The sequence below is a fragment of the Lepisma saccharinum genome, chromosome 7 (assembly GCF_977018435.1).
Source record: "Lepisma saccharinum chromosome 7, izLepSacc3.1, whole genome shotgun sequence".
Lineage (NCBI taxonomy): Eukaryota > Metazoa > Arthropoda > Insecta > Zygentoma > Lepismatidae > Lepisma > Lepisma saccharinum.
Genome location: NC_139235.1, coordinates 14,986,413 through 15,008,576, shown reverse-complemented (window position 1 = coordinate 15,008,576; position 22,164 = coordinate 14,986,413). Strand labels below are relative to the sequence as shown.

Genomic DNA, 22,164 nt, shown 5'->3' with positions numbered 1-22,164 from the left:
TATGTTTAGTGGAGTGCAAAAAAACTATAGTTCTTTTCTCTCTCCTTTTCAGAGGAAAAATTTTCCCTTTAAAATCCAGTGTCTATTAATCACTGATAAATAACATCAAAATGCCATATAATATACCATACCATTTTGTATCTGTGCAACTTTCTTTGCAATTTCTCTTATGATCTGCATCCTCCACTTCTCTGCCTTCGGGAGATCAGCACACTCTGATGCGAGGTACGGCCGCCTTTCTTTTTCTTTTCCTTGGTCCTGCAGCTGGGCTGCTCTCCATCGAGCAAGAGTTGTCCTAGAATGAAAAGCATTTAGATACGTATTGTTGATGAAATATGCAAATTATATGTATTCACAAACATTTAAACTTTAATGCAATTAAAGACAATACAGATTAATTCATAATGTAATTTACATGGAGTAGGATCACTTTTCGTGGAATGTCCCTAATGTGAAATTACTGCCTCGCGGTTAACACTGTAATCTGCCAAGATTTGTTATTATTGCTTGGATATACAAAGGAAAACATATATGTACCTAAATAAATATCTGGACCACATACACAAGTAATAAAAGCAATACTGCAATTGCATAAAAAGATAATACAAATTCTGTTTTTCAATTACTTCTGGTATTGAAACAAAATCTCAAGAAGAAAAGTATTAAGAAAAAAGTTTCCAACTTTGTCTGTATGCTGTGAAAAAAATCAATAATGTGGGAACACCCTATAAATGACTATACAGAGGAACCACGATTTTACGTTCCCGGATTTTACATTTTCCCGCATTATACATTCAATCTTGATGGTCCCAACATAGCAAAATGTTATAGAATTTTCCTCAATTTTACGTTTTCCCATATTTTAAGTTTCTTCAGTCTGGTCCCCTGAAAAACGCAAAATCGAGGTTCCACTGTACAATTATGCTGATTTTCACTCACATCAAACTTTCCAAACTGAGCAGTCATTGAATCCCCTCTCAACCCCCTCCCCCCCCAAAAAACTCTGAACAATGTATTAAATAAACACCAAACACATAGTTCTCCCTAAGCCCATAAAACATCTTAAAGTTAAAAAAAATACCAATCCTAAAATACTAACAGTCACAGAAACAAATGAAGGGCCAGGGGGAAAAACGATGAATGTTCATTCAAGACGATTTGCCAGGAAATTAAAAACAAAGTATTTCTTTCCATAAGTACGTTAATATATGCCAAAATAATAATGCGTTTTTCAGGCACTTCTCATCGTTTCCCAACCAAGGCCGTTCTCATTCTTATAGTACAGCTTCTGAACTATCAGATGGCGTTGCAATCTCAAAATGGGCGAAAAATCGACATTCATCGTTTTTCCCCCTGGCCCTTCAAATGCAAAGTCCAAAATTCTTCCACATACTTCACCTTTGCACATACGACAGATATTAAAAAACAACTCCACCTCTTTGAAAATATCATGTTGGCTGCACCCATGGTGACACAATTGCGAATATTACATGAGTTTATCAGGATTTTTTTTCACAAAAAATGCATTCCATGGCATTGAATCTGGTGGCTTGATTGATTTATTTTACTTTGCTTGTCTTCCAGTTTTGCCTAATCGCAAAGATAAGAGTGAATGGTGATCAAATGAAATGCAGGGGTTGAAAAACGAAAACTTATTCATGCGCCAGCAGCACCTTTCCCTCATGAGCCAGCTTTTTTTTTTTTTTTTTTTTTTTGGCAAAAATGATCTAAGAAAGCCATCAAGCCAACTAACATAAAGCTACACATTTTGAAATATGATCTTTAAACATTTAATTTATTAATTAATACAAGATTGGATTAAAAGTAATTAATTCTTAAACTATGCAATAGATAGATTCTAATATGTGGCAGACTCTACCGTATTGCTGCAAAATTCGGATAGCATCACAGAGAAAAATATAATGGCATTTTTACTATTCTAATTTAGTGATACAGAAAACACACAGACATTAAAAAAATATATACTGTACTCGATATTAAAAAAAATGACAATGGAAATTTCCATAAGCAAATTCGAAATATTTTTCAAATATATTATTTTAGCACTGAATTTGAAAAATTAGATGTCGGTTGAAAATTTTCAATTGTCATGGTGACCTGTCTACCCCTGATAAAATGGATGAAAGAACTAACAAAAATGGACAGTATGCAACACCAGCCTCACAGAGGATTATACCGGCTGTAGGTCCAGATGCAAGATTCGTTACTCTGCAAAATGCAGTATATGATGTGAGGCATGGAAATGAGGTTGACATTTGGTTGTCTTCAGAAAGGGTCACCTAATCCGGTGACAGAGAGAGGTCCCTATGGCAATAATGCCTTTTCTTCTTCTGACCATGCATCCAATGCAACATTTTGGTAAGTGTTTTAACACTGTATTCTGCCAACACTTGTCATTTTTGCTTCACTGCATACAAAGGAAAACATAAGTAATTACTGTATTTACCGGCATATTAGATGCACACATTCTCAAGGGAAAAGCTTTATCACTGACTTTATAATTAATTTACAGTATTTCAAATATAAAGTAATATGAAGGTCTACTTTTATAAAATTAAATTACCTAATCTAACCAGAAAATAATACATTTTAATCTTCTTTGTCACGCACTGCAAGAAAGCAGAACACAGAAAATTTTCAGATATTACGGATATCAAAAACTGATTATCGGCTTATGATAAGCACCCTATTTTTCAGACCTCCATTCAAAGGTCAAAAGTACATCTTGTATGCTGTCTAATACAGTAAATATCTGGATCCTGGACTTTGTTGTGGTAATGAGGCAGATTGATAGTGCTTTGTACCATGCCATGAAGGCATGTACGAGGTGTGGAGTTAGGGCTCCACACTTCCTAGATCACGGTCGAAGATGGGGATGATGTGATCAGCACCATGCCCCTGGTCACCTTTACCCCCCTAAGTTTCCTCCAGGTACGAACTTTATACGACGCGCCGGAACTGATTGAACAAGGTGGAAAAAATCCTGGTTCTACCTGCCAGGGATCGAACCTGGGTCTCTCGCATGGTAGTCAGACGTCCAAATGACTGTGCTACCGTGCAGATAGGTATGTGTACATATAACTAATATAACTACTTTCAACAACTTACATACTGCAAAAATTTTTTTTTTAGTCTATCTAGTAAAAATCACTCTCCTTTCATGTTTTATGGTATAACAATACGAAAGAAAAAGAAAAGCCTAATGAGTACTTACATAGCCTTTTCTGCATTGCGAGCCTGAAAAAAGATAATGCAGGGTCTTAAGATTTCAATGATTCATTTAAATAAAAGTAGAAATACATTATATAGCATATTAATAGCAATTTGTATGTGATTAATTTTAGATTTCTAAAAATAACAAACTAAGTTTTTGGGTGGGGGATTTCAAAATGCATTCCATCACAGAATTTACTTAGAATTAAATTAATACATTTATTTATTTCTTATGCTACACTCAACAGACATCTGTTCAGTGTCCAATTAGCCTATCTAAGCATCAAGGGGACTTAAAACAAACTTTGTCACACTTTTTGCAAAATATGTTTGTAATTTACTTCATGTTAATTGCTAGTATTGAAAACCTAAATTCATCTATTCCCCCATCCATCTTCTGAACTGAACTAGTAGCAGTGCTCGAAAAATCTTCTTTAGAGCTAGGCGCCAGCTCTAAAAATCAGGCGCCAGAAAACCACCTACTAGCAATTGTGCATACTGTAAGAAGGTGAGCATCATCGTATTCAAAACATCGCTAAATCATGTGAGAAAGCAGGAAAGGGGGGTTGGGGGACAAAGAGTAAGAAATTGTTACTGATTCTATGGAATGATCACAACAGATAAAAAAAAAACATTTGCTAACTTACACTGTACTGCAATTTGAACTTAGAATCTTCAAAATTTCGTACGTGCAAACTTAAAAATGGCAATATTACAACAAAAGACCAGAGTCGCCAGACTGAAATTTTTTGAGCCATTTCAATTGATGCAGATTAACAGTGGTGTTACAATATGCTTTTCTTTGTCAGTTTAATGAATCTATGTTTCATATCCTGTCAATTTTAAACAAGAAATAATCAGAAAAGAATAGTGAAAAGCTTAATGTATGCTTATTACTTTTACGTACCTTTAATTAGCACCAATATAGAACACAACTGAGACTCATAACTTACTGTATAACGTACATAAATACTACATACCATTGTCTACAACTGTTTGAACTTTGGAGTCACAATTCTTCATGACACAATAGCAAACTGCACCTTCTGTTTATTCTATAAAATGCAGCATTCCATGATTTGTGGATGCCTGTAAGAAAATAGAAAAGAGCATTATATTTTCCTTATCTATTAATATAATTTATGTATGTGAGACTAACATGGCGATTTGCAGTGTCCCTTATTTGATATGAGTGCTCACACTTAAAAATCTCCTGCTGGGTAAGGAATATCTGTCTTCTAACAGCTCACGGATAGCGGATAATATCTTATCCTCACCTCTGACCTAAACACAGATGTAAGGTATTCGAGAACATCCAATTATGCACCTGCATTTTTGTGCGAACTAATTGCTGAACATTTATCTTTTCTGAGCAACAATGGCAGACTATTACCTAAGGCAAGAGATGAAAAGGCATATTCTGATTGTTGGTATACAGGGTGATTCAGAATTTCTATTACACACTTCTAGAGGCTTTAGAGGGGACTTAGTAGATCAAGTTTTGATAAGGAACCCATGTCCGGAAACGTACAGTTTTGGTACTACACAGATGACAAGATCACATAATTTCACATATCCCGCTTTACCTGCATCACTGCAAGAACTGCTCGATGTGGCGACCCTGAAGTTCGTTGCAAACAGTATACCTCCGAAGGATGTTTGCATACACATGCTCAAAAATACCTGGTGTGTGCTGAATCGTGTCGCTGCAGGCAGAACTCATGCAAACCAGGTCTTCCTCCGACGCTACAGGAGTCTCATAAACAAGGCTCTTCATGTGGCCCCATACGAAAAAGTCAAGAGGAGTTAGATCCGGCAATCGTGGTGGCCAAGGAGTTGGTCCACCGCAGCATATCCACTTGTCCCCGTATGTTTGATTGAGATGTTGTCGGACTGTAAATCACACCGGATTGTAAACAGCGAACTGTCTGCAGTCACAACTGAATAGCAACTGACGTGAAGTTCGAAGCACACTAGATTGAAAACAGAGAACATTGGAAGCAGCACACATGGTATCAGGTGACTGAAGAAATCGCCCTCCGTAAATGTGGGTTGCCTACTGTGAAGCGGGAGATGTGAGATTATGTGGTCTTGTCATCTGTGTAGTACCAAAATGGTACGTTTCCAGACATGGGTTCCTTATCAAAACTTGATCTACTAAGTTCCCTCTACAACCCGTAGAAGTGTGTAAAAGGAATTCTGAATCACCCTGTATATGCAAAGCTTGGCGATGTTGAGATTTCACTTATTGAAAGTCACCAGGTCATTTGTGCACAAAATTCTGAAATATCTGGAAGTCTCCAACAATGATGTGTCAGCTGTAGCCAAGCACAAAAAGCACACACACCTCTCAGACAGTATGCGGAGCCACAGTTCGTACACTAGGTGCAGGATATCATTGATGCGAACCCTGGAATATCCATAAGGACCACTGACAGAGATAGGTGCCTGAGGGCAGAATCTGCAACTGTGATGTGGTTCAACAGGACTCTGCATCTTCACACAATACTGTGACAATACAAGATTAGATGGTGGCCAATCTGCACAACCACATCACACCAAACATGTGGCCACCTAACTCACCAGTCCTAAATCTCCTAGACTATTATGCATGGGGCATTGTTGAATGGGCGACTAATCCCTAAAAGCCATCATGTCCAACATCAATGAGGACCACTTGATTCTTGAATGTCAATGCTTTCTGTCCCACATTGAAGCAATCATTCTGGCTGAAGGTGGTTACATCGAATAACCTTATACTCAACCTGATTTCTGGAAAGAGTTAATGTAATTCAAACAATGAAACTGTAGTGATATTTTGTATCAAAAATTATTATTTTCTGTGACTTACAGGTTGTACGGTACAGCAACTATTATTATTATTATTATCATTATTGTTATTATTATTTTACAGTACCCTTCAGCACATAAAAACATAGGGCAGAAGTACCATGAAGGACAGTAGATTAAGTGATCTCTGACTCTGATTGATATCTGTGCATTGTGAAAAATTACAAAAAGATAAGGAGCGATTTTACAATACCGGACCCTTTTCCAATTTCGTTTATATTTCGCATTTCTCACTAATTTAGGGCTCCTAATCACGAATCTGAAGTTAAAATTTGGCGCTCACGTGTTGAATTTGCAAAAAAAAAGGGGGTCCGTGATCGCAACCGGCAATGCACGATTGCTCATTATCTATCGCAAGATTTTGCATTTTGAATACTTTAAGAATGAAATATATATTCCTGATATTACTACGACCCCAAATTTTAACTATGTTTGCCTAACCTAACCTTACCGTGCATGGTTCGTGGACCTACCCGTGCATTGTTCTAGGGGTTGAAGGCTAATTCCGACCAGGCACCGTCAAAAAATGTCAGTTTCGTACCACTTGAGCAACAAATTTTAACTACACAATCGTCATTAAGTGTCCTAAATTATTGAATATGCGAAATATGAACGGATACCCCCGTATTATTAATATGTACCCAAATGAAAGTGACTAAAAAATAGCCTTTTTAAAAGCAAAACTTAAGAAATGATTTCATTGCCTACCTTCACACCAACAACTCAAAGATTACTAAAGAATTTCGAACGTCACTTGTTCATATGAGCAAACATGGTTTCCAATCGTTCTTGATGTATCGAAAATCATCTTGGTAAATCACAACGTCATTTTACAACTTCTGCACAATAATTTACAATTTCTACATGTTACCAACAAATCTTAACTGTAGATACGTCATCAGAACTCCATAATTAGTGAGTATTAGAATTATTAACGAAATTATGCCTTTTTTGGTATTGTAAATTCACAACCTTCTACACGTTACTTTGAAAGTTCCACACGACAGCGCCAAATTTTAACTGCAGATTCGTGATTAGGAGCCCTAAATTAGTGAGTATGCGAAATTGGAGAAGGGTCCGGTATTGTAAAATCATACCACAGATAAAGAACTGTTCATCAACAAAGTGATAGCGTAGACGTTTATTAAGGGAAGAAAGGTGAATCCAGTTTCTATTTAAATAGTAGATTTGAGTCTGAACTTGTATACAATGCCAAAGTATTTTCAATTCAATTTGAATTTTATGATTTGTAAAGTAGTAATAGTAGCTATTATTATTATCATAAGTATAATAACAATAGCAATAATAATAATAAATGTTTCTATGACTCTGCCCCCACCCCCCTGAGAAAAAATCTTAGGGGCCTTGCTTGTACTTCAACCATTACTCCATCTGTGTACCAAATTTTGTATCAATATATTTCATTGTTCGTCAGATATCAATGTTTCTCGTACTGCCCCTGATATGTCCTCAAACACCTCATGCACCCTTTACATATTCATAACTAGTTATATTTTTCCTCTACATTTTTGTCCCCCATATCTTGCCATTATCCTTATTCATGCATTATTACTAGAGCCCGGAAGTTTGGCAAAATGCCTCTTTTTATCTACTGCATATATTGATAAAATTTTTCCGGATATACGTTTCTTATGTTGTTTCGAATGTTTTGGAAGCCTTTTCATTTTGCCTATTTTGCCTATTTGGGACCCCACTGCCTATTTTTAATTATAATGCCTTTTTTTGCATTTTTCAATGAAATTTGACATTTATTTTTCTTCCGTTTATTATGTGAATAATTTTCGCCTTATTTAAGTAATATTGAACTCACGCATGTTTCAACATTGCTGAAGGAGAAAAGTGTAAGAAAAAAGTATTTCATGCTGAGTCAGGATATTGCCTTTCGGGTAACATTTCTTGTGCATGATTGACTGCTGAAGTGGACAGGTTGATTTCGAACACAAAGAAAATATTTCTGAAATCTCCCTCTCGAACCCGAAAATTTCAGGAAGTTGCGATTGAGCTTAGTTTACCTCAGCAACCAGTCTTGACGAGATAGGGAACCTGGATATCAGCAGCTATATATTATGCTAACAACCTTCAAAAAATCAGTGAGGTGATCGATGCTCTTCCAGAAAATGAAGCAGCTTCAATTCGTGAAGTGAAAAAACTCCTGTGCTATTCAAGTTTACTTTTGCACATTATGGTGCATTGCCAGAGACAATTACAATTATAGCATCCATGAAAATCTTCGAGGAATCTATGCAGCAGATGATGGAAGTGCCAGGAGAAAAGGGGTGAGTTGTTGCGGAAAAGTGCTAACGGGTAGTGAGTGCAAATGAGGACTTGAAACAATTGAAAACAATTTGTGATATTCTAAAAGGTGAAAATACTGTTACCAAAATGAGTCCAGCTACATTAGCTTGTTATATGTATGCTCCAATAACTTCTGTCCAAGTAGAAAGATCATTTTCTATTATGAAAAACATTCTCTCTGACAGACGACTATCAATGAATGTTTAGAACTTAAAAAGCACCTTGTAGTTATGTGCAATCAAGACGGAGAAAATTCAAATGCTCTTCCCAATTTAGATTTTAACATTTTGCCAGAAATTATAGATAAAAGTAAGCGACTTCTAAATGTGCCTTTTTTCGGTTTATTTTGCCTTTTTTTTCATTTTTAGTGCCTATTTACCACATTATAAATGCCTTTTTGCCTGCCTATTTTAACGAAAATAAATGCCTGAACTTCCGGGCTCTAATTATTACATATTTTTATCATCATTTTAATTTGTATTACTTTCTCTTAACTAAATGACACCAAGCATAATCATGTCTATTCAGATGTATATCCTTTTGTGTACGTTTCTTGTATTTGTTATTGTATTTTGTAATTTAGCACTGTGTTTCTGCCAGTTTTTGGCTAATTGTGATCATAATGATGACTGATGGCATGGGTGAGGTGACACTCAGAAAGAACACCCAGGTCAGGATTCGAACATGAGTATTCAAAATATGAAAACTGTGCCATGCTCACATTAGGCTTATATGACATATACTTTACGTTGACCCCTTTTTGCCAGAAAATACTTATTGTGAGATTTACTTCAAAAACCATTTAGAATTAATTATTTAAGAAACCATCACCATATGAACCATGGGCAATGGTTCCGATTGTTTTATGATTTTTATTCAAATTCTCCTAGGAGGAAGACTAATTATAGTAGAATTATGGAAATCACAGTTTGGATTAAAAAAAAAGTTATTTATGTTGAAAAAACTTAAAAATTACCGTATGCAAGCATGCACACTTCCCATGGACAAGGTATTCTACTTGTCAAGTGACAGTAAGTATCATAGACTAGTAGGAATGAATGTAGAAGTAAATTGGAACCTTAGTAGAATGCATTTAGGGACTATTTTAATGCTAAGAGAACCAACCAGGTGACCTGCCTAACCTAACCACGAAAGCACGTATTGAACAAAATCTCCTGTAATTGCTAAAACTCCACAGTATGTGTTAATAGAAGTAATTTGAAGTCGAACTATGTTACAATTGAATTTGTAGCATGATGAAATCGCAATAAAACAAAAGGAACTTGGGCAAAAATATTTAATTTGCTTTATTTTACTTTGCTTTTTGTGCCACTTTTGACTAATTTACGAAGATGGGGATGAATGATGATATGATGAAATTGATGGACACTCACAACCATCCATGCCCAGGCCGGGATTCGAACCCGTCGTAGCGCAATGTGCTAACACTCCGCCATGGGGGCCAGCTCAAAAATATTTGTATGTGACCATAAGAATAAACTATCGATATGATGGTAGATATGCTGATTGAGTGCAGGATTGGTTGATTGATTTGTTGTTTAAGTCCACTGGTAAATTTTCTGTATCCGGAAAACGGATTTCTTAAAATTTACAGGAGAAATTACTTACCGAATGCAGCTTCTTGAGACTTGTGGAAGTTTGGGGAAGTGTTTTCTCGCATCATTCATTGAATTTTGCCGGTAAATCATGTATTTTTCGATATAAATGTGCGACTGATGCACGAAAGCTGTTGCATCCATTTCCTTCCAGCCGGATGCTGCCCGTGTGTGATGACGTAATCCCGGTCAGCTTTTCCAAACACGTGTTTTTGTAACTGAAGAAGGTACCTTTCTGCAAATGGTTTGTGGGGCTATGCGAGAATGGTGTGTGGGGCTATGCATTTTTTTTCTAAACCAATTTTTAACTATTCTAACCTAAACGTGACCCAACCTAACCTAACCTTACCGGAAATGGTTAATGGGGTTATATATGAATGGTTCGTGGGGCTATGTAGGTATTTTTGGGTGGAGTGGGGTGGAAACACTGCATGCCACCTACGGTAATGAAACTATGACTGTCATTTAACTTACTTCGGTAACGGTTCCGATTGTTTTATGATTTCTCCTAGCACAAAGACTAACTATTGTAGAATTTTGGAAATCATTGTCACATGAAATTTGAACCTTCCTTAAAGTAATGAGCGCTGTTTGGACTCGAGAAAAAGTTATTTATGCTGACAAAAACAACTTGAAAATTACCTTACGCACTTCTCATGGACAAAATATTCTCTGTCGACAAGCGACAGTAAATATCGTAGAAGAGTGGGAATGAATGTACAAGTAAATCGGAACCTTAGTAGAATGCATTTAGGGACTTTATTTTAATGTTAAGGGAACCAAACCATGATAGCACATATTGAACAAAATATTAAGTGATCACTAAAACTCTGCAGTATGTGTTAACAGACATAAATCGAAATCGAACCATGTAAAAATTGCATTTGTAGCATGATGAAATCGCAATAAAACAGGTTAGACTCTAGTTTACATCCTTCCTGCCCACTCCTTCTTATCCGTTTACGTCTTTCTTGCACACTCCTTGTTGCCCGTTTACAAAACTGTGCTAGCAGACAGCCGGCGCTCCGGCATCCGTAGGGTAAGTTTTTGTTTTTACACTTTCTGTCACTAACCATTCACGGGAACGAGGTATGCCTACGAGGCTAGGTTAGGTTCCATTAGCACTCATTTCACCCCTAAATATGTGCTTCATCATCGAAAAATGTCCTCAGTACGTTCAATCACGCATATCCGGACAACATCGTTTTTTCTCGATTTTCTCCTCCAGGAAATTTTTCCTCGCCTTGGGATTTACTTTGTTGAATTCCTTATAAAATAACCTTTCCAACGATATATGGCACGTATTCGGTAAATGTTCACTATCCTTCGGACACCTATAACTTCTGAGTTTCGTCAATTTTTGACATTTCTACTTCCTATCTGCTTCGCGGATCATTTTTTAACGTGTATTCACGTTTTTTTTATCATTTTTTTTTTTAAAAGTGTTTTTGTAACTGAAGAACGTACGTTTCCGCAAATGGTTTGTGGGGCTATGCGAGAATGGTGTGTGGGGCTACGCATATTTTTTCGAAACCAATTTTTAACTATTGTAACCTATTGTGACTCTACCTAACCTAACCTTACCGGAAATGGTTCGTGGGGCTATGCGTCAGTGGTTGAATTTCCGCTATGAAACATTCCCACATCACACAAAACACCTTCCAGATGTTAGACAATACTACAGGAACTTATTACGGTAAGTAGTTTCTTCTGTAGAAATGAAGAAATCTGTCCGAAGGATAGTAAACTAGTACCTAGATGATTTCCGTGAAAAAGCGAAATGCCACCTTCAGCAATGTTTCTCAATACAGAATACGTAAGTAGGAATATGGAAAGTGACATAAATAGCGAGTTTCAGGCGTTTTCCGGATACAACGCTACCACTGCGCCATCGGGGAGGCCCTAATTGATTGAGTGCAGGAGTGCTGATACAAAAGATTTTATGGTGCATTCATGACTAATATAAATATTTGAAAGACTTTTTTTAAGGCATTGTACCGAATCCATCAACCTACTGATGGAATCATATTCATGGGGTAACAATATTTCACTACAAAAAATGCACACAAATGGTCAAAATGCGTTAAGCAAACTTATTAATCATGCATACATGAAAAAAAACTTGGCCTATTTGTCAATCAGTTAGTCAGTCGATTGTAGCGAATAATGGCAGAATAATTCAGATGTTCCGTCCAGCAGTGTAACAAGTCTCATTTTTGGTTCAACAAAGTTGTAAACATGTACAGGAAGGGTAAGAACATAAGTAAATTTTGAGGCATAATCTACAAACACATCATCTAAAACTGGACTAAAGCACTCGAAATTCCAATAATACACGTATAATAGTGACGAAAACGTGTGTACACATAAAATATGATAGTGTTATCTTTCATTTTTAACCTTCTATGTACATGCTTCATCTTCATTATTAATTATTATTACGCGTTAGTTGACCATATATAACAACCGTACAGAATCACATTTCTTTGGGTGATAAAATAGAAAAAATAGATAAAATAAAATGCAAAAACTTACGCAGCTTATAATTTTCTTAAAAATTCATAAACCTTACATTTGCACAGCGATGTCTCCCGAACGTCAGGCAATACACGTCTGCTTAATATTCCTACACCAAATGTAAAAATGCTGGTAAAAGATAAATATTCCTTTGAAAGGAATAATATAAGTATCACATTATTACAAGATCTATCATATATAATATATAAGTAATATCATGCTAGGATACCCGTGTCGTTTAAATTATGGGCCAATACAAGGATCTCAAAGTGGCTTTTGGTGTGTGTGACAAATCGTACAACCATAGAACCAACCATCTGTACAAAAGCTCACCTACCAAATTTTCCTTCACTGGATTACCTGGTTGTTTACTTTATAAATTTAAAGCTTAATCGAAAAATATAACAATTTATGTATAGTTCTCTTCTAATTTCAATAACATTTTGGTGGAATATTCTTACAGTATCGCAATTGCATGTTGATAAATGTATAGATATTTTAAAATCGAAAATCGTGGAATCATTTTATTCCGTGGCAACACATATGTTATTTGGTGGCACTGGCAACACTGCACAGAAGTAAATGGCTGCTTGTGTAGTAGAGAGTTGTGAATTTTTGTATTACGAATAAGTGCTGATTATTTAAGTAATGTCAAGTTGTAATTAAGTATCATTTTGAAACAGTGGAAGTTTGGCATTATTTTGCAAAGTGAATTAGGCTAAGTTCGTTTTGAACGGGGCCGCTAAAGTACTTGGAGATCATAATTTTTTCGCGTTGAAGGTTTTTGAAAAGGTAAGAAGGTTTGATTTGCGTTTTACAGTCTGCTGTTTTTTGGAAACATTAACTAATTGAAATTGTATTTTGAAATAAACATACATCCTGAACCATTTCTGTGACTAGTTCTCATAGTTATTTTGATTAAATCGCGTCTGTAAAGGTGAACACGTATCTGTTTCGTGTGAGTAGAGAGCCTTGTTTGCATAGTCATTGATAAACATTTTGAGGTTAGTTTCCATTGAAGTGTTGAGAAAAAGGAAGCAAACGTTGCATTCCGAAAAAAAAATCTGGAAACAGCCAAAACAGGTGGAAGGGTGTTATTTTTACTGATGAGAATTAGTAGAATTACAACCCCAAAATTATACAACTGTCCAGTATATAGGTGGGAATGAGATGATTTGGGTATATATTGTACCAGCTGGATTGGCGGAACTTCATTCTGTAGTGATTTTGATATCAAGGCCAATGCTGCTGATTTTATTTTCCGACTTAAATTTCTTCATACTTGTTTCACATAAAATTGAACATATTTTGTTTACAGTTTACCTTTATTTGAAATGTGTGTACTGTCATAAAATGAATTTGTTGTTTACAGGTCAAGACGTCGGTCCTCAAGGCAGAGCTGATGGAAAATAGTACAAGTAGTGATGACTTAGGGAATACATTTTTACACGACGGCCAGTTCATAGTTCATGGGGATCCTGATGGTAAGTTCGTTTCGGTACCAGTTTTATATATTGGAGACACATTGAAATCGGATATTGTGTGTTTCGCATGGTTCATACTTACCAATTGTGTATTGCGGAACATAGTTCAAGGTGCCATTATGCTTTTTACACGAAAACAAACTCAATTTTTCACATTCTGAGTGTTTTTTTTAATTCCTTTTTTCGCTTCCGGAACACACAATATGGTGTGCACATCTTGACTACCGTTGTAGCTATGCAGTGTTTCAACCTTCTTCACTGAAAAATACCTACTATCGTGTTCGTCACTGGTGGAAATTATACATTATGCATGGGTAGCTGATGGATAGCCCCACGATCCATTATGCATGGTAGCTGACCAATAGCCCCACAAACCATTTCCGATAAGGTTAGGTTTGGTTACGTTAGGCAAGCATATTAAAAAAAGGGGAGGTTGAAACACTGACAGGGGCTTACGTCAGCAAACGTACGCAGCATCAGGTTGTTCTAGGGTAAGCAAATGAAAGCAATGGCAATTGTGCGTCAGTGAGATATTTATCTTGAAAAATACATGATTTCACGGTCAAATATATTCCACGATGACAGAAAATACCTCGACGAATGTTCTAAACCTTGGAGAAACTCATTTCCTTAAGTAGTTTCTTGTGTAAAATTGAAGAAATGTGTCTCCGATGTATGAAGCTGTTACCTTCGTTTCTTACCTTTTCACATTATCCCAGCTCATAACAGTGTCTACACAAAGGTTAATAAATTTGTGACACACTTCATGTTCACAAATCAACCTGCTGAACAGATGAGTCTACTCTTAAATATGTGATTTGTTACTTCCTGTGCTTTTCGAAGTTGGTTTCAGATCAGTGGATGTGGCAGCTATGTTTCTGAGTGATAGTATCGGCAAGAAAGGTTGTTGCTATTGGTATTTTCCAGTCCCTGTCTTCCATTCATTCAGTGCTTACAATTTCTTCTTGCCCGCCATATTGTGTGTTACAGAAGTGAAAAAAGGAATAAAATAAACTACTCTCTATGTGAAAAATTGTGTTTGTTTTTGTGTAAAAAGCATAATGGCACCTTGAACTATGTTCCGCAATACACAATTGGTAAGTACGAACCATGCAAAACAGAATACATCCGATTTTAATGTGTCTCCGATATACCGAAATGTTACCGAGATCTGATTAAATTCAACTCATTAGTGGAATATCCTTCATTGTAGCAGCACAACTTCTTCACCCTCCTTCCAAGAAGTCATGTACACACTTCTCTCCATATCGCTTTACATGAGTTATGTTCTCATCAATTAAGATTCACAAATACACACAACTTGAATAGTCATCTTCAATCTTCAGATTAAATGCTTAGTCATGACAAATGGAATACACAATAACTGTGGGTAGTCATTCAATCGTATGCAGTTTTGATGTATACAGGGTGTCTACCAGTCAAGAAATCAATAGGTAGGTCAAGGAAGTTAAGAAAAAGTCAAGAATTTTTGCTATTTACATTGTTATACTGGGATTTGATAAAATTTAATATTTGGATGTGTATTGAATTGTTATTAATATTTGTTCACTTTGTTTCTTAAGAATTACATTTGTGTATGTGTGAAGTTTTGTAAAAATATTAAATAAAGTAATGTGGCCATTCCTCATTTAGGATGAAGTCTGAAGCATTAATTTTTACATCCATTTATAATTCAAGCAAGTCTAAATCTATTGTTAAAGTACAGCTCCAGTTTTTATGTTTACCTAACTTGTGGTAGGGGTTTTTCATTGAATAAGAATATATTTTTCTTAATTTCCAACTGTGCCTAACTATGAGGCATTTAAATAAATGTTAAGAAATAGAAAAAATGGTCTAGAATTTTGGATTTGTCATTTTTGTAGACACCCTGTGTAATATTCAAAGTATAATTATTATTTTGAAACCTTTTAGTTAATTTACACAATCATCACTTTCTTGTTTGTTACAGATGATGGAGACGGAGGACTTGCTGCTGAAAATACAGATGATTCGAATCATGATGGTGGAGATAAGTCAAGTCATCCCTTAAGAGAGCAAGATAGGTTCTTGCCTATTGCCAATGTTGCTAGAATTATGAAAAAGGCAATACCAAGATCTGGGAAGGTAGGTTCGTAGGAAGACTTGGTTGCATTGGAGTAGAGGAGATATTGTTGCCAATTATTTTTTCTATGTGCAACGTGATACAAAAATCATGTAACATCTGAAGTTTTGATTGTTTAATTCTAAATTTATCATGCTGGACAGTCATTTTTACATGGTTCAATTTCTAAATATGGTATGTTTGTTAACACATGCTTTGAAGTCTTAGTGATTACTTACTTCATTTTTTCTGGATGATTATTTTCCCTTCTGTGTACATCCATATGATTCTTTGATTGCAAGCAGCCATTCGATTACTGTCATCTTGGATAGAGGTTGCTGTTGCCATCTACTTCACATGTCAGAGTGCAAAGAGGTATTGCATCACACAGATTAGCTTTAACATTAATGTAATATCCCTAAATCTTTTTGTTGTTACGTGGGCCAGGTTTAGGGCTCTTAGCATTAAAATAAAACTCCTAGTCGTGGGGACGAAACTTCCTTCGAGCTTCGCATGTGTCTGAATCGACCAGAAATCATAAAAACAGCTGCTTGCATAAGCTACATTTCAGATCGTATTTTTTCTGGTAAATAATACTTAATGAAGCTTTCGACTGTGTTCTCCAAGTTCTTCCAGTATTCGAAAGTAATTTGTAATACTTCTATAAAACTTGCAAACAATCATTAAACATTCGGAACTGTTAGCCATCCAACTCTAACTTCGCTCTTTAATAACATGGAAATCGTCACATAAGTTGTTTTCCAGAAATGTCTAGAAATTAATTAATGATGTGTATCTGTTCCAAAATACACACGCATATATTATGCACACAAACACATCAATTTTGTAACCATGTTTTCTAACGACTGTACAGATTCTCATTTGTTGCTTTTGTTATTTACTTTTATTTAAACATTGGTTGGTACTGATCTGTATTGAATGGATTTTCAACTTACCGTCAAAAAAAGATCGAAACTACACTTATGTTGATGCCCTGAAGAGATTTCTGTCTTGTCATGCTTGTTCTTTCAAAAAGTGATAAAGGTAAAAATAAGCATTACACACTGCAACATTCCATGAAGACATACAGGGGATGTGGTGGTGACATGATCAGCACCATGCTCCAGCAGCTATCTTAATCCTGTTCCCCCCATACTCATTCATTAGAGGTTAGGTGAACCTTAGAACCACTTTGTAGACTTCCATAGTATGAGGTCAGTCTTGAAGTTTATGAATGGAATTCAAAGTAAACACTATGCCAGTCTCTCTTCAATTTTTGTGTTTCCATAAACTGGTAAATTGGAGAAATTTTGACTAATATTATTGCTAAAGTCTTATCAGCTGTTTACAGTGGAACCTCAATTTTACGTTTTCAGAGGAACACAGCTGAAAAACTTGAAATGTGAGAGAATCGAATAAAATTGTATAGAATTTTGTTAAGTTGGGAATATCAAGGTTGAATGTATAATGTGGGAAAGTAATATTGGAGTTCTGCTGTATATTACAAAAATAACAATGAAGTTTTTTTCTAATTTCAGATAGCCAAAGATGCACGTGAGTGTGTTCAGGAATGTGTTTCGGAATTCATAAGCTTTATTACCAGTGAAGCCAGTGACAGGTGTCATATGGAGAAGCGGAAAACAATCAACGGGGAAGATATTCTCTTTGCCATGACAACGCTTGGTTTCGACAATTATGTGGAACCTTTGAAATTATATCTTCAGAAATACAGAGAGGTATGATTGTTTTTAAATAAATTACCTTTTTTTTTAAATTCCTTTTTGAAAAATAACAAATAATAAAAGGTGTGATGTAAGATAACCCAGCTGAATTTATGAGGGAAAGTCAATATATTAAGGTGCAAATCCATGCAGTGTGAAAACTGTTTGAAATTCAAGGTGTGCGTTACTGATGTCACTAGTACCCAAAGCCCCAGATAATGTGCCCAATTAAACAACTTGAATCCCCTATTCTTCCTGAGGATTAAAAATGGATTGGAAATTACATCATCAGGAGTTAATAAATATACGTGAACAAGTTACCAACTTTTTCCACGAGACTTACTTACAAAGGTTCTATTAATTTCGGTGGCACCTGCCACTATCCACTTGGGGTGAAGCAACAAGTTCCAACAATGATGAATAGATTCTCTCTCGGGCTATCGACCAGGTGAGTTGTGGAAAATATTCCAAGCTTTCGAGAGCTAACATCACACTCATCTTCAGGGTTCGAGTTCTAGTTAGAGTTCAAGCCCCGTGTTGCGATTAAGATTATCTTTTTCTTCATGAATGACTGGCTATTGCTTCCGTGATGATATGGTCAATAGCCCGAGAGAATCTATTCATCATTCGCCACCAGGAAAGCTTCAAGTCTTACTTCAAGTTCCAACAACCTTTGAAAGTTAGGCTCGCGGAAAAAGTTAGTGACTTGTTGACGTATAGCCTATTTATTATACGTTCACTATCATGAAATCAAGAGTTAGGATACAAAATGGTAATATGTATCATATCATTTTGTACAGTGAGTGTTTAGTGAAAATATAGTGTAAGAATTGGGTATTTTTTTTAAAGAATCATTTTGGTAATTTTGTGGTATTTTTTAACAAAAGAGACCATATTGTGTTTGTGTAAAAATTGTATAAATCCTGTCCTGTGGCATGTGAAGAACAGGTGAAAATGGTCATTTCCATTCATCACTTTTGGGTATTTTTAATTTTTTTAAAAAAATATTTGTTAGGCTTAAGGGACAAAGATATACATGGATACTGCTGTCATATAGTCATGTTAAATGGTGACATATTTTCTTTTTCTTGTCAGTCTAATGTTTATATTTAATATGTGTAACAATATCTTCCACACAAAGTATTGTTTACCTTTATTAAATAGCACTATTTAGTTTTAAACACGAGAATCATGAGAAGTGATAAAACGATGGGGGAGAGAAATTGTATTGCTTGTCAAACATATACGGCACAGTTATTATTAAATCCAATGATAGGGCTAATTTTATTACTTTTATCTGCAGATATTACTTGACTGCATTTGCATTGCCTTTGTGAGGCATCAACAGAATAAAGAAAGTCATTTTACAGGAAGAACTTATTTTGTTATTCATAAAATTATTACTGTGGCAAGATGGGCAATTCTAATAAATACATTTTGTAGTGTATAGAAGTGTATGTAAGATTTCATTTAATTATGCTTTTGAAAAACTTTCTTTGATAAATCTTAAATTGCTTTTGTCCTTAAAATTCATTACTAACTTTGCAAATGGAAAAATTTGGAGCAATATCTAATCTGTTTATCATGGTTCTGTATGTAGAATCTTGTGTGTCATGTGTGCATGTCCTTTTCTCTCTTTTTTGAGCTGTTCATAATGTTTTTGTTGCAGGCCACAAAGGGAGACAAATCGTTACATCCTACTGAGCAATATGAAGAACTTGGTGAAGAAGCATTTAGTAAGTTTGATTCATTTATCATTTTACTTTTTTATTGTACCACTCAGCTATGCTGCAAGACAAGACAAGTATCCTTAAACATCTGTCTGTTGATGCTACAGAATGTACTATACAGAGTGGTCACAAAGTGGATGTACCCTCCTTTATTTTCGACACTACGATGGTTATGGTTGAATGCTTGATGTCGACACATTCCTGATGGTTTAAGAGTCCGGAGCATCGGTACGGGGACAGTTGTTTTCGTAGCACAGCCATGTGCCATGTTCTGGCAGATTTTTTGAGGAAGTAATCAGGGGGTCGTGTGCACGTGTTTTGCGAGACCGGTTAATTCCGACTCTGTCATTGATAAACCACAGAGGTGAGGTCGGAACTTCTTGGAGACAGGCTGAGGGAGCTGATTAATCTTCAGAACCTCTTCCAATCCATCATCGGGACAGGTCTTATTCAGGTAATGACACTCTTGCAACACGAGGTGTGCCAGGACATTCACAGAATTCGGCTGTGCTACAAAAATGACTGTCTCTATACAGAGGTTCCAGACTCTTACGCCATCAGATATGTGTCCATATCAAGCATTCAACCATAACCATCATGGTGTTGAAAATAAATGGAGTTATGCTCACTTTGTGACCACTCTGTAGTTAGAAAAGAAGATTTGTTGGACTTACGGATTTGTACCGATAATAGTTCAATGCAACACAAATGAACTGGATCAGTCCATCTGTAAGAGAGTACCGTCTCCTTGTCCAAGCACATCAAATGCTAGACTCAAGATTTCCTGACATAAGTATGCCACTGTGAATTTCATCAATTTATATAATCATCATCATGATAACTCGGAAGTGGCAGAAGAGTGACACAAAATAAGGCATAAGAGGGCCATTGCCATCGAACGTCTCTCCATATCTGCAAAAAGTTACAAAGCATTGAGATTCTGAAGGTGTTCACATAGCCAGAATCATGATAGAGTTAATGATATGAAGAAAAGCTCTACTTGCAGTGGAGAAACTTCTTTATTTGTTCATAATTTCAATGCAGTTCACATGAATGTGTTCTCTTGTTGAAATACATGTGAATTACATGTAAGGTTATGAAGTTTTGCCACTGCACATAAGATTTTCTGTTAATATTATGGCGACACTTTCAAGTCCAAACATAGTGTAGTTGTAGCCTAGCTTAATGCTCCAGCCATTCGTTTGAGATGCTAAAAAATGTGGCACACACTGAGATTTGAAATTTGTATATGGAAAAATGTGCACATGGAATTAAGCATACAAATTTACAAACATGTTTTACGATTACAATGAGTCCACAGGAGTAAACTTCTTTTTTTTTTAAAAAAAAAATGCTTTTGGGATGCCCACAAAAACCAGATAACAGATATCCAAACTTGAAATTAACCGATGTCCATTTTGGATGCTATGAATAATCTGGATAATCTGAATATCCAGATAGTAGGGATATATGGATAGAACACATTTGATGAAGAAATTGTAGAAAGTCCATGCAGTGAAATACAAAAACAACAAATTAAGGAACATGTGGTTAGTCCGTAAAATGGGTAAACTATGTGTAAAACTGTCCAGATAATGCACACATTCAAATATCCGGAAATTTTGGATATTCGAAATTTGGTTAGCAAATTATCCAATATCCAGATAAAAATTTTTCAGATTCGGCCATCCCTAATTTGCTAATTTCCATAATGGAAATGAATAGTGAGTTGTTATAATTGAATGTAGTTTTCTTGTAGAAACATTGTACCATTTTTATTTTTCAGCTCAAACTCTGGCAGGGAATATTCTAACAGATCAAAACGGACAGCAGGAAGTGATTTATGCATATCCAGAACCAATTCAACAGTTTCAGTTGACATGAAGCCAATGCTTCAGTTTGCATTGGACCACTCAGGATCACAGTGTACAAGTGGCAAGACTGGATCTGTGGTGTACTTGGTGGAAAAGTGATGCTTACTTGGATTGTTCACTCTTGAGTGCACGCAGACCAACTGAAGGATTTTTTTACTGTACTATACATGTGGATTGTATGTTTTCATTCTTTTTCATTTTAATGTTTTGTTACATGTGTCAGTTGTATCAGTTTTCATGTAATTGACAAAGGAAGTATTAAATTTTTCAAATATTATTTTGTGCTATTATTCTATACTGCTGGACAAAAAAAACCGGACACTTGCATTTTTTGTGATAACGCATAAATTCTGATTCGAAGGCTAACTAAATGTTGCAGAAATTATTGGAAATAAAAAAACCTGAATATATTCAACAGAAAGCAAATTAAAATTTATTGTTAATAAGTTAAATTAGAACATAAACGAAAGTTACAGAAAACTACCAAAAAAAATTAGAAAAAAAAATCTTAGCAATATTTTGTTTTTATATTGTTAAGTGCTACTGGTGGGGTATATAAGCTGTCTAGTAGCGGGTGTTACCTCCCCTGCCATCAATTACAACTTGTAACCTCCGTGGCATACTTCGAATAAGGTTGGCAATCACTTATTGGTCCAATTGCTCCCATTCTTCTTGAATAGCAAGTCTTAGCTCTTCAATTGTTCCTGGAACTATTGCACGG

General features: G+C 35.7%; 2 protein-coding genes across 4 annotated transcripts in view; one reads left to right on the top strand and one right to left on the bottom strand.

Moving 5' to 3' along the window:
• LOC145990144 (pre-mRNA-splicing factor ISY1 homolog) overlaps positions 1-12,781 on the bottom strand; it is a 36,424-nt gene extending 23,643 nt beyond the window's left edge. Inside the window, exons 1-4 of one of the 3 annotated variants that reach the window (XM_083125809.1) lie at positions 12,763-12,781; positions 4,215-4,323; positions 3,236-3,258; positions 132-295 (exon numbers count right to left, since the gene is read on the bottom strand). In XM_083125809.1, the coding sequence (XP_082981935.1) occupies positions 132-295; positions 3,236-3,258; positions 4,215-4,217 (190 nt within the window). In that variant the 5' untranslated portion in view covers positions 4,218-4,323; positions 12,763-12,781. Of the gene's footprint in view, positions 1-131; positions 296-3,235; positions 3,259-4,214; positions 4,324-12,551; positions 12,693-12,762 lie in introns of those variants that run through there. The other 2 variants (XM_083125808.1, XM_083125807.1) reach the window with 2 other exon arrangements.
• A 325-nt stretch (positions 12,782-13,106) lies between these two features.
• On the top strand, positions 13,107-21,720 carry Nf-YB (nuclear factor Y-box B). The gene is made up of 6 exons (XM_083125806.1): positions 13,107-13,325; positions 13,906-14,017; positions 15,987-16,141; positions 17,657-17,854; positions 19,509-19,575; positions 21,356-21,720. Exons 2-6 carry the CDS (start codon positions 13,936-13,938, stop codon positions 21,451-21,453), a joined length of 600 nt encoding a protein of 199 aa, XP_082981932.1. The 5' UTR covers positions 13,107-13,325; positions 13,906-13,935; the 3' UTR covers positions 21,454-21,720.
• The last annotated feature ends 444 nt before the right edge of the window (positions 21,721-22,164 follow it).